The 20,347-nt window shown below is 40.3% G+C and overlaps 1 protein-coding gene across 1 annotated transcript in view; it reads right to left on the bottom strand.

Moving 5' to 3' along the window:
- Positions 1-7,569: 7,569 nt before the first annotated feature.
- The window catches only part of LOC114665650 (zinc finger protein 665-like), a 44,482-nt gene continuing 31,704 nt past the window's right edge, over positions 7,570-20,347 (bottom strand). The window contains exons 4-6 of the mRNA XM_051935821.1: positions 19,098-19,158; positions 14,875-15,257; positions 7,570-9,399 (exon numbers count right to left, since the gene is read on the bottom strand). Coding sequence (XP_051791781.1) covers positions 8,327-9,399; positions 14,875-15,257; positions 19,098-19,158 — 1,517 coding nt within the window. The 3' untranslated portion in view covers positions 7,570-8,326. The remainder of the gene's footprint in view (positions 9,400-14,874; positions 15,258-19,097; positions 19,159-20,347) is intronic.

Consider the following 20,347-nt stretch of genomic DNA (forward strand, 5'->3'; position numbering starts at 1 on the left):
CCTATCCTTGCCAAAGTCTACAATCAAGAGAAGACTTCAGGAAAGTAAAGACAGCCTGTGCAGTCTTGGAACAGTTTTGTTTGGACAAATGAAACTAACATCAATATATACCAGAATGATGGCTAGATACAGTGCATCCGGAAAGTATTCACAGCGCATCACTTTTTCCACATTTGTTATGTTACAGCCTTATTCCAAAATGGATTAAATTCATTTTTTTCCTCAGAATTCTACACACAACACCCCATAATGACAACGTGAAAAAAGTTTACTTGAGGTTTTTGCAAATTTATTAAAAATAAACAAATTGAGAAAGCACATGTACATAAGTATTCACAGCCATTGCCATGAAGCTCAAAATTGAGCTCAGGTGCATCCTGTTTCCCCTGATCATCCTTGAGATGTTTCTACAGCTTAATTGGAGTCCACCTGTGGTAAATTCAGTTGATTGGACATGATTTGGAAAGACACACACACCTGTCTATATAAGGTCCCACAGTTGACAGTTCATGTCAGAGCACAAACCAAGCATGAAGTCAAAGGAATTGTCTGTAGACCTCCGAGACAGGATTGTCTCAAGGCACAAATATGGGGAAGATTACAGAAAAATTTCTGCTGCTTTGAAGGTCCCAATGAGCACAGTGGCCTCCATCATCCGTAAGTGGAAGAAGTTCGAAACCACCAGGACTCTTCCTAGAGCTGGTCGGCCATCTAAACTGAGCAATCGGGGGAGAAGGGCCTTAGTCACGGAGGTGACCAAGAACCCGATGGTCACTCTGTCAGAGCTTCAGAGGTCCTCTGTGGAGAGAAGAGAACATTCCAGAAGGATAACCATCTCTGCAGCAATCCACCAATCAGGCCTGTATGGTAGAGTGGCCAGACGGAAGCCACTCCTTAGTAAAAGGCACATGGCACCCCGCCTGGAGTTTGCCAAGGACTGAAGGAAAATTCTCTGGTCTGATGAGACAAAGATTGAACTCTTTGGTGTGAATGCCAGGCGTCACGTTTGGAAGAAACCAGGCACTGCTCATCACCAGGTCAATACCATCCCTACAGTGAAGCATGGTGGTGGCAGCATCATGCTGTGGGGATGTTTTTCAGCGGCAGGGACTGGGAGACTAGTCAAGATAAAGGGAAAGGTGACTGCAGCAATGTACAGAGACATCCTGGATGAAAACCTGCTCCAGAGCGCTCTTGACCTCAGACTGGGGCGACGGTTCATCTTTCAGCAGGACAACGACCCTAAGCACACAGCCAAGATATCAAAGGAGTGGCTTCTGGACAACTCGGTGAATGTCCTTGTGTGGCCCAGCCAGAGCCCAGACTTGAATCTGATTGAACATCTCTGGAGAGATCTGAAAATGGCTGTGCACCGACGCTTCCCATCCAACCTGATGGAGCTTGAGAGGTGCTGCAAAGAGGAATGGGCGAAACTGGCCAAGGATAGGTGTGCCAAGCTTGTGGCATCATATTCAACAAGACTTGAGGCTGGAATTGCTGCCAAAGGGACATCGACAAAGTATTGAGCAAAGGCTGTGAATACTTATGTACATGGGATTTCTCAGATTTTTTATTTTTAATAAATTTGCAAAAATCTCAAGTAAACTTTTTTCACATTGTCATTATGGGGTGTTGTGTGTAGAATTCTGAGGAAAAAAATTAATTTAATCCATTTTGGAATAAGGCTGTAACATAAGAAAATGTGGAAAAAGTGATGTGCTGTGAATACTTTCCGGATGCACTGTAAGAGTATGATAAAGAAAAGTGAAACATGGTGGAGGCCGTGTAATGTCATGATCATACATGGCTGTGAATAGATGTCGGTCGCTGGTGTTTATTGATCATGTGACTGCTGACAGAAGTAGCAGGATGAAGTGTACAGGGCACTCAGATTTAGACGTAATGCTGCAGAACTGATAGGACAACACTTCACAGTACAGGTGGACAATGAGCCAAAACAAACTGCCTGATAAAGCACTTGGTTTGCTGTCCCAATGACGTTGAAGATTCTTCGATGGCCAAGTCAACCAACTGACCTCAACCCAAGTGGACAGGCAGTTCACTTGCTGAAGACAAAACTGATGGCAGAAAGCCCAACAAACAAGCAGCACCTGAAGACAGCTGCAGTAAAGGCCTGGAAAAGCATCACTAGGGTGGACACCCAGCACTTGGAGATGGCTGTGGGTTCAGACTCCAGGGAGTCATTGACTGCAGAGGATTTTCAACCAAATATTAAAAATGATCATTATATTTATGATTATGTGTCACACACGTGCGAGTAGGAGGCAGCTAGAGGGCTTAAGTAATGGTAATACCACATCCGACCAGGGGGCAATGGGGTACATTGACGGTCTTTCTCATTTCCCTGTAGACCTTTCCTGAGAAATCCTGCCAGATTCCGGCACCTCTGAAGACCTCATTTCCAGTTATGGCCCTTTTTGATGATTTCATTTCTGGTCCAGATGATATTTCCGGTTCCGGGCCCTTAGATGAGCTCCAGCTCTTTTGATGATGTCACTTCCTATAAGGGGCTTTAAAGCCGCCATCTTACCACCAATGAATCAGTTCTTTTTTGGACTTAGTCTTGTGAACAACTCTGTTCTTTTCAAAATGCCTTTTGCGGCCAGGGATATTATACAGGTGGCTGTCCCAAACCTTTTCATGATGTCTGGTCTGTTTTTCTATCACATATGTTAGCCTGTCCAAATATTTTTAAGCACCTGAAAATGGGGGGGTGGGATGTATAAAAATGTATTTTCTTAATAGCTCAGTACTAGGGTGTTGTACCGTGTTAGCCATTATGAATGTAGAGAAAAGCCAAGCAAAATGACACCTTTTATTGGCTAACTAGAAAGATTACAATATGCAAGCTTTCGAGGCAACTTAGGCCCCTTCTTCAGGCAAGATGTAATCTTAATAGCTCTTAATAGCTCATAAAATGTTATTGTTAAAGAATTTTAATTACAGCTGAACGTGTGCACTTCAATCACGTCGATTGCTTCATTTCAAATCCATTGTGGTGGCCTACATAGCCATAATTATGAATATTCTGTCACTATCCAAGTACTTATGGACCCACCTGTAAAACTAGGGACCTGACTCTCTGTAGTTATAAAAGTGCACCCCAATGTCTTGGCTAAATTGTCCACCACAGTCCAGTTATTCTGGTAATTAAGGTGAATGTTTTGGAATGGCCAAGTCAAAGCCCTGATCTTATCCCTATTGAGCATTGGTGGCATTGTTTGAAAACTGCTGACCAGAGGTGCCATCCCACCAACATAGAGGATCTCTAGAAATCCTGAGAAGAAGAATGGGGAAGAATCACAATGTGCAAAACTGGGACATACATACATAGCCAAAAAGAATGAAGGCTGTGGTTGCATCTACAAATTATGAATGTGTAGACCTTGAATACTTAGGCAAACACAACACTTTGGAGTTTGTCTTCTTCAGTTAAATATCTACAGAAAATGGTTTATTTGGACTTTGGAAATGTATTACAACAACATAGGAGTTCACATTAAAAATACTGAATGGATAAATGTGTGTGCAAATCTTTTGTCATGCAGAAAACAGAGTCTTTCAAGGGGATTGAATACTTTGGCACACCACTGTATTTTGGAACAATGAGTCCTGTTCAAAAGTAATAGCAATAATAGACAGCAATTCAATGTGTTCGTAAACTCCATTAAATCTGTGCTTTTTAATAGCACTTTACAATGGAGTTGAAAACGGAGCATAAAGAGGCTTGTGGGGGCTCAATGGCTTCCACACACAGCTGAATGAAATTCAAGTGACATGAAAATGGCATCGACTGCTGCATGTCAGTGGTGGAAGGCATGTCACTAACTGTTCAGTTTTCTTAAACATAATACTTTTTGAAAGTATACCCACTACTGTAGTACCTAATAATTAGGAACTGAAAAAATCTATTAATAAAAAATGACCAATACTACCATAATATCAGAATCAATATTATCCCATCTCTCTATTATAAAAAAAAATCCTGGGAGAGGACGACTAGGGAGCTGAGACATGATCTTCTTGTGAAGATCATGGAAGACACTTAAAAGACCCACGAGACGAAAGAGATTAAGGTCCCCATGTGATGCTCCATGGCCAAACATGAGACTTTGTGCCAAGAGATTGACCCAGGACCATCTCGCAATGATGAAGAACATGAGATTCTTGTAAGACACGTCCTACTTACGATCAATATCAAATAAGACCACGGGCAGCAAAACACTCCATTGTGTCAAGGCTTTGAGCACACACAGATCCATGGCTCTCAGTGCATATAAAGGACAATAAGGAAAGTAATCATCAGCCTGGAACAAGTGGAATTGAAAAAAAGCACATCCAGTCGGGCTCAGAATTAAAAGACAAAGAGTAAAAGACAAAATAGAACTTCATAAAGACATTCAAAAACATTGGCACTATACACATGCAGAGCAGGTTAGAGATTATGAAAGCAGTGAAATTCAAAAGGCTCAAAAAAACAGAAAATTACTCGAAAAATGGGAAAATAATCACCACGGACCAAGCGAGGTCAGAAATAAAAGACAAAGATTAGAAAACAAAGTAAAATGTCATAAAGAGGTTACAAAAAAACAAAGGGGCCAAACACATGCAGAGCAGGTTAGAGATAATGAAAACAGTGGAATTCAAAAGACTAAAAAAAATGTTGGTACGAAACACATGCAGAGCAAGATACAGAATATGAAAGCAGAAAAAAAAAACAAAAGTGTCAAAATAAAGAAAGTAAAGATCGCATTAGCGCAAACAAAGAGAAATTATTACTCAGAGAAATAACGAAAAGGCAAATAGAGATTGAATATATGGACATAGGTGATATGTCAGAAGTATGTAAATATTGTAAGGCTTTGAAGTTTAAGTCAGAGAATTTCAAAAACGGAGTTTACCTCACATGCATTTATTGGTTACTTTGCAAAAGAAAAATGATTAACTGCTGATGATGTGGATCGTTTTGTCTGTGCTAAAATTCCAAACAGAGAAACCTATCCTGAATTATGGTACAAAGTCATTAAACACATGTCTCATGGACCTCATTTAAAAGATTCAGCATGTTGGGACTCGAAAGATTCCAAATATTGTTTTTACCAAAGTTCTGAAATAAAAGTGAAACTAATGAAATAGCAACAATTCAAAGAAAAAAAAAAATCTTAAAAGTGTCTTTCCGGAAAAGCAAACATGGGGGTTGTTGAGCGAAGCAAGCAGGGAACGAAGCCCCCTAGTGAAAGAATAAAATAAACTAAAGTAAGTTCCGCTCTAGCTATTAATATTAGTTGAAACACAGTAATTCATCGAGATTATGTAAATAATGAAAGAACTTGGAAAGGAACAGATCCATCCATCCATCCATTTTCCAACCCGCTGAATCCAAACACAGGGTCACGGGGGTCCGCTGGAGCCAATCCCAGCCAACACAGGGCACAAGGCAGGAAACAATCCTGGGCAGGGTGCCAACCCACCGCAGGACACACACAAACACACCCACACACCAAGCACACACTGGGGCCAATTTAGAATCGCCAATCCACCTAACCTGTATGTCTTTGGACTGTGGGAGGAAACCGGAGCGCCCGGAGGAAACCCACGCAGACACGGGGAGAACATACAAACTCCACACAGGGAGGACCCGGGAATCGAACGCAGGTCCCCAGAACTCCCAACTGCGAGGCAGCAGCGCTACCCACCGCGCCACCGTGAGGAACAGATTTATTGTACAATATGAATGGTTCACACTAGGCAAGAAGATCAGGGGCTTGTTGCAATTGTTCATGTATATCATTTGAGGGGGGGCTGGCCAGCAGAAATCAGGGGCTTAAACCACTGCGGCCCCTCACCTCCCGATGCCACTGTCCATTTTAAGACCTGTCCTCAGTTTCTGTCAGTTTGGGCAGCTGCACATTTCCTGTGTTATTAATTAGTTCAAACTCCATTTAGCTACAAGTTATTAACATTGTTTTTTTTACAACACTCTGCAGATCACGTTAGTTCTGTCAGTTTAGTCTTATGTATGGTTACATAATTGCTCTCCCCTTCCATTTATTTCTAGAGAAGTGACCTTTTTTGTACTTTATTTGTTCACTCAAATGCGGTGGGCTGGCGCCCTGCCCGGAGTTTGTTTCCTGCCTTGTGCCCTTTGTTGGCTGGGATTGGCTCCAGCAGACCCCTGTGGTTAGGATATAGCGGGTTGGATAATGGATGGATGGATAGTTCACTCACCTAAAGCAGCAGTGGTGCTGCTGTGTGAACTGTTTGCCCACACGCTCAAGGTCTGTCTGGTTGCTTTGGTGTCTGACTGTCAGATGAGTAAAAGTATACAAAATCTACAAGTCCAAGCAACCACTCTCATGGTAAAACTGAAACTGTAAACTCATTCCTAGCTGAAATCCCACAGAATATTTCTGCATTTTAAGAGAGATGAGTCTGCAAATTTGCCATCATTTTCAATGGGAAATTCTGAAAAATTTAAAACTTTGTACAGTGTGATCTCTTCAAGATATTGCAAGGAAAACTGAACTCTCTTGACAAATTTAACTTAAGAATAAGTGTTTCACATTTCCACAAAATATGACTTGTTTCATGTAAAATGACAAACAGACAGACAGACATGGGCTTTTGCAATAGGTGCTCTGTGCATTATATGAGAATGCACCTAAAATGACTCTACATTAGATTAGGTAGAGTTGAGTATGTTTTATTATGTTAAAAATTCTAAAGGTTTACCATGGTAATACAGAGTAAAAAAATCTTCAATATTACCAAGACAATTAATATAGAATTAGTTCTAAAGTCCAACACACCAAAATGAATAAGAAAAATAACCTAACAAAGGGAAAATCCACAGAGGACAAACAAAAAAAACAGACCTGAAGGAAAGCCAAAGTAACAGAACAACAGAGAAGTGTTTACACCAATGCCTCAGTGATGGACTGAAGCATCTCGGCCTAATATAAAAGGAAAGGGTGGTCCCGCAGTTTCTGGACCCCATAGAGTCAATGTACACTAAGAATGAAGCATAGCATCTTGCATCATCAGTAATGAACAATGTGAAATAACTAATACACAAAATAATAATAAACAGAAAACCGCTCAATCCCAAAATATACAAAACAGTATTTAAAAAAGAACAAAAACTAGATAAAAATAGAATGTGTGCCTGTGATAAAACTATTTGTACAATGGTGAAGAATTGTATGCAACATTCAGAACAGCAGTGCAGCTTTTCTCTAGTGTGATTTCCCCTGTGAGTATGAAGATGGCTGTCATGCAGGAAGCGTTTTCCACATTCAGAACAAGAATATGGCTTTTCTCCTTTTTGAATTCCTTATGAATGGCTTGTTTTGTGTGAGCCACACTCTTTAGTTATGATGTGACTTTGTACCACCATTATTGTTAACCTCTTAAACTGACTGCCAAAGCTTAACTGAGTGCCTAGCACCTTTATTTTTTTCAATAATGCTTTGTTGTAGCTTGTATGAAGATAAAGTGATCAGTAGGATGGCAAAGTGGGCTGGAAATTACTGTTTCTTTTCCTATATATTCCGGCATCACTGGCGTAACTTCAGTGGTTTTGTTCCACATGTGGTTTATTTCCTGATCATTTTCTTGGTATTCAATTATTTTATCTTGAGCATGGGAAAGGTGTTTTACAAATAAAATGTATTATTATTATCATTATCATCATTGTCTGTCCTTTCACTGAGAGATCACTTGAGAATGATACTTCAAAGATCCAGGCTGTGTCAGACACAGAGACAGAGTTTGAATTCTCTTATGTGTTTCCGATGGCCACCATTATCAACAGATCATTTGCCATATTCAGAACAGTGGTTTGGCTTCTCTCAGAGTTAATCTCTTCAGAATGTCTTGGTGTGCTTATTATCAAAGCAAGATTGAACCTCACACTTCAGTCATATGACATGTCTGTTGTGTTGCAGTAACTGTTATCCCCATACATTCACAGAGGAACACTTGGTTTGCTTCCAAAAACACTTTCTTTTTCAGTTCATACAGCGTTATGCTAATTGGTAGGGTGTCAAGATTGGTCCGGAAATTTCTGATTAGGCCTGTAGATCATTACTTATCTCTGTGCTAATTTCTTTAAAATTTGTGGTGTGCATACTATGAAGACAAGGATGAACTTTGCTCTTTATTCATGACAGTTCAGTTGTACTGCTGTAGCTCTTATTCTCTTAAATTTCGAATAGGCTTCCTTTTGCAGTTTGTATGGAGTTACATTCATTTGTAGGATGTTAAGATGCATCTGGAAGTTTCTTTTTTATTAGTTCTGTTTTTATTAATCCTTTTCACTAGTCATTCTAGTATGAACCTTTGCATGTTGCTTAAGATTACCATTCGTGGTGAATTGTTTTCCACATTCTGAACAGCAATATGGCTTCTCTCCAGTATGAATTCTTGTGTGTCTCTGAAGATGGCTACTGTTGGTGAATTGTTTTCCACATTCTGAACAGCAATATGGCCTGTGCCCAGTGTGAATTCTTGTGTGTTTTTGAAGATTGCCTAACTGGGAGAATTTCTTTCCACATTCAGAACAGCAATACGGCTTTTCTCCAGTGTGAATTCTTTTGTGGGTCTGCAGACTACTACTGCTAATGAATTGCTTCCCACATTCACAACAGATATATGGCTTCTCTCTAGTGTGTATTCTTCTATGAAACTGAAAATTAGCAGCCATAGAGAATTGCTTGCCACATTCTGAACAGCAATATGGCTTCTCTCCTGTGTGAATTCTTTTGTGAGTCTGAAGTTGGTTACTTTGTAAAAATCGCTTACCACATTCAGAACAGCAATATGGCTTCTCTCCAGTGTGAATTCTGGTGTGTTTCTGAAGATTACCATTTGTAGAGAATTGTTTACCACAGTCAGTACAACAATATGGCTTTTCCCCAGTGTGAATTCTTGTGTGGACGTGAAGACTGCCATTAGTGGTGAATCGTTTGCCACATTCAGTACAATAATATGGCTTCACTCCAGTGTGAATTCTTGTGTGAATCTGAAGACTGCTACGGTCATAGAAGTGTCTGCCACATTCAGAACAGCAATGTGGCTTCTTTCTTGTAGGGCTGCCCTTCTCATTAGTGTATTTAGACTTCTGTTTTAACCCTTTCCTTTGCTCTTGTAAAATAGATAAAGTAGATGAATTTGTACTGCACATCTGTCGCCGAGTCCTCCTTTTATCTGTCTTTGTCATTTTCACAACAGGCAGGGAACACAAAGAGACTGGAATCAAAATCTCAGATTCAGATATCAAAGTCTTCATATTTTCATGTTGCTGTGGCTGTTGTGACCTGCACTGTAGAGATATCTGAGGAAATGAAGATAAGGAGAAGGTTCCAATTTCTTGCAAATCTGCAGAAACAGAAAATGCACAATGTTAAACAAACACAAAGGGTTTAAAGACATGCAAAGAGTAGAAATCATGTAGCATAGAGTAGCTTGTTAGCATAAACTCAAGTCAAAACAACATGCCAACATTAGTACAAACCACCATCATCTAAGAATTGAATGAAGTTATTCACCTATCAGATTATTTAACTGTCAATATTCTTCATTCATGTCAACCACAGAAATTCAAGGGGTTCTCAAGAGATTCTCAATAATAACTGTAACAGAGCTTTGTTGGGCATCAATAAATTTTGGATTGCACCAAATCCATAAATGTAAATGAATAAGAGGACAGGACTGGCGAGCTTTGTTGGGCTGAATGGCCTGTTCTCGTCTAGAGTGTTCTAATGTTCTACAGTAATCCTTCGCTATATCGCACTTTGACTTTCGCGGCTTCACTCTATCGCGGATTTTATATGTAAGCATATTTAAATATATATTGCGGATTTTTTGCTGGTTTGCGGATTTCTGCGGACAATGGGTCTTTTGATTTCTGGTACATGCTTCCTCAGTTGGTTTGCCCAGTTGATTTCATACAAGGGACGCTATTGGCAGATGGCTGAGAAGCTACCCAACCACAGCGCATATTACGTATTAAATAAAACTCCTCAAATATATTGTGAGCACGGGGGCTGTTCGCACCCCTAGAGGATACAGCCGCTCCTCAAAAAATGCTGAAAGATTACCTTCACATTGCTCTCTTCCTTGCTGGGCTTACATATGGCTGCTTTGTCAAGTGATATTCTTCGCATACTTAAAAGATCAAACAGCACGTATTGATTTTTGATTGTTTGCTTTTCTCTCTCTCACTCTCTCTCTCTCTTGCTCTGACATTCTCTGCTCCTGACGGAGGAGGTGTGAGCAGGGGGGCTGTTTGCACCCCTAGACGATATGGACGCTCGTCTAAAAATGCTGAAAGATTACCTTCACGTTGCTCCCTTCTGTGCAGCTGCTTTGTCAAGTAACATGCTTCCCGCACGGTGCTTTGCATACTTAAAAGCTCGAAGGGCACGTATTGATTTTTGATTGTTTGTTTTTCTCTGTCTCTCTCACTCTGACATTCTCTGCTCCTGATGGAGGGGGTGTGAGCAGGGGGGCTGTTTGCACACTGGCCTAGAGGATACGGACGCTCCTCTAAAAAATGCTGAAAGACAACCTTTACATTGTACATCCTTGCAGCTGCTTTGTCCGGCGGTGCTTCGCATACTTAAAAGCCAAACAGCCCTATTGATTTTTGTTTGCTTTTTTCTCTCTCTCTCTCTGACATTCTCTGCTCCCGACTCCTTTGAAGAGGAAGATATGTTTGCATTCTTTTAATTGTGAGACGGAACTGTCATCTCTGTCTTGTCATGGAGTACATTTAAACTTTTGAAAAAGAGACAAATGTTTGTGTGCAGTGTTTGCATAAAGTTCCTGTCTCTCTACAACCTCCTGTGTTTCTGTGCAAATCTGTGACCCAAGCATGACAATATAAAAATAACCATATAAACATTTGGTTTCTACTTCGCGGATTTTCACCTTTCGTGGGGGGGGGGTCTGGAATGCAACCCCCGTGATACAAGAGGGATTACTGTAATATAAAAATTTGAACATGACAATGCATTACTCTTGTGTTTATTAGGCCACAATCAGCATAATTTAATGTGATACAGTCTCTAGCAACATGATAGTCACTTAAATTTGGAGATAGAGCATCACCGGGTTACCTAGCTGAAAAATACAAGCCATGCCAGGCAGGTACACAGCCATTCTTGCCTTGATTTATAAGAAGTGACCAAAAGGTTTTGAGCTAAGATCTAAAAGGGCCATTCTAAAATGATAATTTTGTAAATGGAAAAAGAAAGCCAAAGAATTGCTTCAGTTTCCATCAACATATAAATGATACGTTCATAGCATTTTCTCTTTATAGTACGTGTCTTGTTTCATGACTAGAAGAAAAAAAAAGAGAGAGAGACAGAATCAAATATCATTGTATCACTGCCTTCAAATACTACAGTCAAATTGGCTGCAAAATTCTAATGTGACAGGACAGTCGTCAAAGATGACTTAAATGCGTGACGGATTTTCACAGCAAAATCAGTAGAAAATGTTTCCACGTATGACTAAAATCACAACGGAGAACCAAAGAGTGCATGAGATTACAGACAATATAGGAATCTGCTCGGATTCATTTGAGTCGATTCTTCAGGAATGACTAACATGAGCAAGTAGGAATGGTCTAAATACTTGTGGATCCAATATACTGGAGGAATTTCTCATTTTAGTCTGGTATGGGATTTCACAAAATGTGTTTTACCGGTGTCCTAAAGATTTGTGGAAAACACATTTAAAAACAAAAATGTGCATGCAGAAGGAAAATTTGATTTTGTGTGGGTGCATTCGTGTTTGAAAAGCAATGCAAACAGGAAGGTGGGACATGAAGACGTGTCTTTCAGTGCTGCATTTGGAAGCAGAAACAATAATATGAGTAAGCAAGAAACAAATTAAAAATAAAACCTACTTTTATCAGTTTGACACAGTGAAGATTCCATTCTTGAATTTACTATAACAAGCTTGTCAACAAGTAACTTTAACTTTTGCTGTGGGACTCCGAATTTTGCTCAGGTGTGTCATGTCTGCTTAAATTCTCCTTGAGATATGTCTAGAACTTGATTGTCTTCCAGCTGTGGGAAAAACTGAATTAATTGGACCGCACTTAGAAAGAAACACATGATCCTATTTATAGAAGATCCCACATTTTGCACTGCATGTCAGGACAAAAACCAAGCGATGAAGTCCAAGGAGCTCACTGAAGACCTCAGCAATCAAGTTGTTGTGAAGCACAGATCAAGGGAATAAATTAATTTCTAAAGCATGGAGTGTTCTCACTAGCAAAGTGGCCTCACCAAATGTGAAATGGAAGAAGTTTGGAACCACTAGGACACTTCCTAGATTTGGCCATCTGTCAAAACTGTAACTGAGCAAGAAGAGCCTTGGTCAGGCAGGTGACCCCGAACCCAATGGTCACCCTAACAGAGATTCAGGAGTCCTCTATTGAGATGGTAGAACCTGTTGGAAGGATGAGCATCTCAGCAGTACTCCATCAAACAGGTGTTTCTAGTTAAGTGTCTAGAAGGAAGTCAGTGTTGAATAAAAGGAGTATGATAGGGTTTCAAGGACTCTGAACGCATGAGGAAAAAGATTCTCTGGTCTGATGTAACAAAAATGGAACTCTATGGGCAGCACTCCGAGCAGTTTGTCTGGCAAAGACCAGGCACTGCTCATCATCTGCCTAAATATCATCCTTATGATGAAGCATGGTGGTGGTGGCAGCATCATGCTATGTAGGTGCTTGTCAGTGGCAGGGACGGGAATGCATGTAACCTAAAGCCTGGGTGAAAGGTTCATCTCTCAGTGTGAAAATGACATGAAGTATACAGCTAAGACAATATTAGAGTGGCTTCAGGACAAGCCTGGTACTGTTCTTGAGTGGTCCTGCCAAAGCTCAGGCTAAACCCCATAGAACATCTACAGATGGACCTGAAAATGGCAGTTCACAGATGCTTCCCATCCAGTCTATCAGAGGTTAAGAGAATCTACCAAGAAGAATGGCATAGTCCAGTTCTGCAAAGACTTAGCCAGGAAGACTCCAGATTGGAAATTGGCTTCTACAAAGTACTGAATTAGTGGTCTAAATACTTCTATGAAAGAGTTCTTTTTTTTTTTTTTTTTTTTAATTTTTAATAAATCTGCAAACCTTTCTGAAAACACTTTATGGTTTATTGAGTGCAGATTGACGGGCAAACATGGCAAACTTAAATCTACAACGCAAAGTGTGCAGAAAATGAAGTGGGTGTGAATCCACTGTATGTATGTATCTATATGAATAAATGTGGTGTGTCAGAAAGTATAGCACGCGTCCTGTTGTGATCTGGGATCAAGATAGCACACAAACCAGCAGACACTTTGTGGACTGTCCTTTTCAATGCCAAAAGCAAAAAGTCAACCATAGAGACAAAAAAAGTAGTTTACAACATTCCCTACAATGTCTGCCCAGCAGCATACGTGGGACAGACATCTAAAAGACTCGTAACACGTATACAGGAACATTACAATGCCGTCAGAAGGAAAGACCCACGGTCTCTGATTTACACACATACAAGTTCCACCAGACACATGTTTAACTGGGACACTGGGAAAGTTAAATTTAGGGCCAACACTAAAAGTGCCAGAGAGGTGGCGGAACCATGGCTCTCTAATGAAAACACCATTAACAGACACTTGGAGTTGAACCCAGAATATCCAGGCTTAAAAAGAAGAACAACCAAATAGTAAATAAAGACTTCATGACCAACACCTTCAGAACACCAACTTATTAATTCACTCCCCCCTTAAAACCCCCCAGCCCCACCCCTTAGTTGCTATATATTGCCTTTGATTCCTGTATGTTTAATCATTTTCCTCTAAATAGATATATATCTATCTAACTATAGATATCTATCATATATTCATATATATATATATATATATATATAGATCTTATATAGATATATATAGATCTATCTATGTGATACAGTATCTGCCAAATAATACAAAGAGTACATGACATGTGTTTTGCCCTTATTGGGGCTCATCAGATGTATGCACTTTTGCATCCCCTTACGGAGATCGAGCCACAGACATCAGCACCTGAGGCGAAGCCTCTGATGTTGCACCACAGTGTCCGGTTTGTATATTTGACAGGGTGAAGATTGGATTGTTACATTCGTAGGTCTGAATCAGAATCTGAACTACAAGCATTACCTGGTAGTAGGTAACCACCCAAATAATCAGATTGTCATTCAGACCTAAGAATATATATATATATATATATAAAATATGTATACAGGTACATATTCTTAGGTCTGAATCAGAATCTGAGATATTATATACAGTATATTATATATATATTATATATAAAAAATAGTCACACGCAAGTGTTTTGGGAGAAGCTTAAAATGAGCAGCGCAAAATCGCACGTCAGGGGTCTTTGTTCCGACAAGGGAAGATGAGAAAATGCCACCATGAATTCACCCGAAAAACCTGGCCAACAGACCAAGCCACACAGTAACACCAGAGATTCTGGGGGCCTGGGATTGAGTTTTATTTATATTATATATAAACTTAATCCCAGGCCCCCAGAATTTCTGGTGTTACTGTGAAAAACACTAACAAGCTCTCACACTGCCCCAAAACAGTTTATAATATGCTTGCTATGTCAATAATTTACTTAACAAGGTCAGTAAAACTGCCCCCGCCCCTCCCCCTTTCAAGATTAAACATTATTTTGCATAACACTGACAAGATGGACCTCTTAGATTAGATTAAACTTTTATAATTAAAATAAATAAATAAATTCTATTATTTAGGCCCATGGTCTCAACCTTAAAACCTACACATGTATTTTTAATTCACACTTACTGACTCCAGACTGCCGTGTAGGTGATGGCTGATCTTCCCGAGTTCTAACAGATGAAGTTTCTCCAGTCCTCTTTTTGCCACACTTTAATTTAGAGTCAGACGTCACCTTGAGCTCAGTATACTCCCTATGTTTTTGTCTGTAAGTCTCAATGCTGACAGACGTCTCCTCAGCCTCTTCGTTAGTGTCCACAGTTACCAGTTCATAATCCTCAACCTTAATGCGGACACTCTCCTTGTTAGGATGGACAGACACCCCCTCACAGTCCTCCTCATCCTTAATATTTACAGTCCTTATCTCCATAGTATTTGTGTCAGCCTCACACATCTCCTCTTTCACATCCATCTTGGTGCTACAATAATTGACAGCTGCTGCTTCTTTGCTGCTGAAAGAACAAAATTGAAATTCCATCAAAACTGCACCATCGAGCACTAAAAATGTTTTGCTTTCTTTTAATAGACCTGCAACAGCCAAGGTGGAGAGAAATCACTCTACAGGTTCATATCAAGTTAGGAAGTCTTGAGTGAACGTTCAATGAGCTTGAGGAGGACCACCTCACAGAGTTTGGTAAATGAGCGGATAGCAGGCCACTCGATTAGCTTCATGTTATTCCTTTAACGTAAGATGCATTTATTGAATTTCTCTAGTGATAAAAAGAGTGAAACTAAAATACCAACATAAGACATACTGTATTAATTAAAATTTATGACCAACTATTAGATTATGTGTTATGTATTAGTTTAAGTCAATGGTTCTATCACAACCCACAACAGCATTGAAGAGTCATTCAGGGAATCTCTACCACCGAGTGTCGACCTGTCGCCTTGCACAATCGCCAACTTTGTTGTTCGGGCTGATTGTTTTCCCAATTACAAGTGGTGACCCATTACAAAGCTTTCCAGAAACTCTTCTGCAGTCCTTTCTCATTCAGTACTATTGCAATTCTCGACTTAGTGCAAAACAGGTTCTGACTTCACACACATGACCTGTTACTTTAGAACACTCTAGACGAGAACGGGCCATTCAGCCCAACAAAGCTCGCCAGTCCTATCTACTTATTTCTTCCAAAAAAACATCAAGTCGAGTTTTGAAAGTTCCCAATGTCTTACTGTCTACCACACTACTTGGTAGCTTATTCCAAGTGTCTATCGTTCTTTGTGTAAAGAAAAACTTCCTAATGTTTGTGCGAAATTTACCATTAACAAGTTTCTAACTGTGTCCCCGTGTTCTTGATGAACTCATTTTAAAATAACAGTCTCTATTCACTGTACTATTTCACTTCATAATTTTAAACACTTCAATCATGTCACCTCTTAATCTTCTTTTGCTTAAACTGTATAGGCTCAGTTCTTTTAATCTTTCCTCATAATTCAACCCCTGTAGCCAAGGAATCAGCCTAGTCACTCTTCTCTGGACCTTTGCTTGTGCTGCTGTGTCCTTTTTGTAGCCTGGAGATCAAAACTGCACACAATACTCCAGATGAGGCCTCACCAGTGTGTTATAAAGCTTGAGCAGATCCTCCTGTGACTTGTACTCCACACATCAAGGTGCTATATAACCTGACATTCTGTTAGCCTTCTTAATGGCTTCTGAACACTGTCGGGAAGTCGATACCTTAGAGTCCACTATGACTCCTAAATCCTTCTCATAAGGTTACTTAAAGAAACACTGGTTTAAGATTTGCTTATTCATTTTCTTTGACAATCTTAGTGGAATTATAGTAGTAGTCAGGAGCATGGTAAGGCAAATTTACATTTATCATTGAGGACACCACCATTTATATACTTTATAGACACTGTTTACACTAACATATTTGGGATGACACCAAAACAAACTTCTTCCTTGTCACCATTTCCCACTTCTTTGTGGGGTTGATGTTCTTGATAAACCTTCTCCAAACATCTTGGTCCTCCACTACCTCACCTGTCAGACCCTTTTCCTTTACATCAGGGATGTCCAACTCCGGTCCTGGTGGTCCACAGGGGTTGCAGGTTTTCATTCTAACCATCTTCATAATTAGTGAGCCGTTTTTGCTGCTGATTCACTTGTTTTGACTTAGTTTTAATTAATGTGACACAGACCCCTTTGTTGTTTCTTTTTTCTTAATGAGCAGCCAAACAATAATGAGACACTAAACATGACCAGCTCACCTGAAAATAAACAAAGGTGAAGGTCTTAGTAAGGTTGATCTTCTCAGGTCACCAAAACATCTTGACGGTGGTCTTAGAAAATACAGAAAAATCAGCGGTCTGCTGTGGCAGGACAAGAGCAACAACAGGTCATGATATTCAATATTGACTTTAATTAACAGCAAGAATTGACTTCTCATTAAGAAACTGGTTGGAGTGAAACTGGCTGGAGTTTGACTTCCGATCTAGCTGGTCGTCTGTTGGCTCGTTTCACATCTCATTTCTGTTTGGCTGTCATTTAATGAAGAAACAAATCAATTCAGAGGGCTGAATCCTTAAAAATAGGGCTATGAAAATGAAGGGAGAAGGAGTTAATTAGCAGAGAAAATGGATCACTGATTAGGAAAAGAGTTAGAATGAAAACCTGCAGCCACTGTGGCCCACCAGGACCAGAGTTGGACACCCCTGCTTTTGATGATCTTTTACTAAATCCATCCACCTTTGCTTTGGCCTCCCTCACTTTTTCTTTCTCTGGTCTTCCATGCCCATCACTCTTTTGCCCACATATTCATTGTCTCTACTCCTCACATGTCCATATCACCTCAACCTCCTTTCCTGTACTTTCTTAGATATTTCTCCCACTATCTTGATTCTCTGATTGTCTTATTTCTTATTCTGTCCTGCTTTGGTAGCTCCACACATCCATCTCAACATTCTCATTTCTCACACACCTAACCTTTCCTGTGCTCCCTTTACTGCTCATGTCTCAGCTCCACACATCATTGCTGGTCTTACCACTGTCTTAAAAACCTCACCTTTAACCTTCCCCTTATTTCTTCTATCACACAATACTCCTGATACCTTCTTCCAGTTGCTCCACCTAAACTGCACTATGTATCTAATGTTCCATCTTGGACTACCACTGATCCTAGATATTTAAATGTATCTACTCTTTGAGCGGCTCTCCCTGCAGGCTAACTTCTTAATCCTGATCATCTTTAAACCTGAGATATTCAGTCTTCTTCCTATTTATCTCCCAACTCCCTTTTACATTTTTCCAGCTTCCTCACCACATCCGCTTTTCTGGTGCTACACAAAACAGTGTCACCAGCACAAAGCAGTACCAGAGGGGGTGATCTTTTATCCCACGAGTCAACACACCCATAACCAGATTAAAGGACTTCAAGAAGAGCACTGGAGCAGACCTCCTCTAACAGAGATGTTGTCTGTGGCCCCAACACTGCTTTTAAATAGAGTCCTCACTCTCTCATACATACCAATCTGTCCACTGTTCTCTGGTCCTCCTTTTTCTCTCATGCACCTCTAGACCTCTTGACATTGCACTTTATCATAGACCTTCGCCAAATCAATAGACACCATAATGCAAACTTATGTGTTTCTCTATGAGCTGTTTCAATGCAAAGACTACATCGGTTGTTCCTGTCTCTAGCATAAAACCAAATTGCTCCTCCCAGTAACCCTTTCCAAAATTTTAATTGTATGAGACATCAGATTTATCCTTCTGTAGTTTCCACACTTCTGAACATCCCCCTTCTCCTCATAAATGGGTGCATATGCACATTACCTTCACTCCTTTACTATTTTAAAAATCACGCCTCCCCTTAGGTCTCCAGTTTTTTATACAGGTCCTCCAAACACACCTTATAATTCAATGGGAAAGACGAGACAGAAGTTGGCTACTTATTCGGATTTTCCATTCCACCTTAAATTGTGCAATAGTTTGTGTGTTTGCCCAGTAAGACGGGCTTCTCCATACTGAGAAGATTCAATTACAAAAAGACCACAGTTAAACGTCTTGTGAATCAACATTATATGTACTGGAACAAATGCATTTAATGTCTTATCTGTAAGTCTCTGCGCATAAGACATCCAGATAGAGATAGAGATAGAGATAGAGATAGTGATAGAGATATATAGAGAGAGAGAGAGATAGCTAATTTGTCCATAGGGGTTAAGATCTTAACTGGAGGAATTATGGGGGAAAATAAATATAATATCGGTGATTTTACAAAGACAAAATTGACTTGTTTTCTTCCTGAGCATTCATTTCCAATAGAAATAGGTGCCCATTATACCTTCCACATCTTGCTCGCCTCCAGATACTCGACGAAAGCAACTCCGACGCTAAGCGGCATACTGAATAATAAAAGAAACATGGCAAAAAAAATCACCCGTCATTGCTCCGCCCAATCACCTGGACGCTCGTGTGTGATTGGTTAGAGGCTTGACATGGTATTAGGATTGGTGGGGCATCTGGCAGTGGCCTACTTACCCCGCCCCATCCTGTTAACTCATTCTATTAATTTTCCCAACTTTGTTAAGAAGATTCAAAGTTCCAGCAAAACAAACGGAAATCCAGAGGTGGTATGAGCTTGCGGAGTTCTGTGAAGTGTTCGGCTTAGCTTCACCACTTTAAAACTGAACCTGAAGAGTACCACATCGAATATAACAGTAACCATTTGTAATGACAACCTGAAGTCACAGCTCCACGATTAAGTAGCTCTGCTTGGACAGCCAGTTGGATTGCAGGTTTTTGTCACCTAATTTACTCGACCTGAATCCGATAATCCTCCCTGAACCCTGATCTTAACATACTGCAAGTAGGCGTTACCACTGACGTATAATATTGGAATAGACAGCACTGTCACACTAGAGAGGAGAGCGGGCTGGGCAGGTGATTGACTGCAGGGTATTCACGGGTGCGCTAAGCTTTGCATTCCAGGAACCCCTGGAACTTTCTTGTTATACCTTTAAAGTCCGAGAAGGCAAGTGGAGACTTCCACGGCATGTTACCCGCCTTGCTGACTAAATGCCTAGGAAAAGGGACACGACACGAGACACTGGACGACGATCGGAAACACTGCGAGAGTGGAATAGTCTACGAAGTGACTGTTATTTTTTTTCTGGGCGTTTATGAGTTTGATTGTATGACTGCAGGAAATTATTTGTTGTGAAATAAACGCGCTCGTTATTGCGCTTAACTCTTACAACAAATAATGTAGGTTCCTGGAAAGCAGAGCTCAGCACACTAGTGAATACCCTGCTGTCAATCACCTGTCCAGAACCCGCCCATCTCTAGAGTGACGATGCTGACTGGCTACCACAATGCTGTAGCGACTGAAGGCTTTGACATCCTAGGATGCTCTGCGGCGCTGCACCTATAACTTGGCTTTAATTATAATTTCTTCAATGTCGTTCATTTATTGTGTTTCATTTTCTTTTGTAACTTTTGGTAAAGATTGTTTTTCTGCGAGTTTACCTAATACCACGAAGTAATGCCGCCTTTCGAGACAGAAAGGAAGTAGCCTTCATTTCACCATTGCTC

Source organism: Erpetoichthys calabaricus, chromosome 1, assembly GCF_900747795.2.
Source record: "Erpetoichthys calabaricus chromosome 1, fErpCal1.3, whole genome shotgun sequence".
Classification (NCBI taxonomy): domain Eukaryota; kingdom Metazoa; phylum Chordata; class Cladistia; order Polypteriformes; family Polypteridae; genus Erpetoichthys; species Erpetoichthys calabaricus.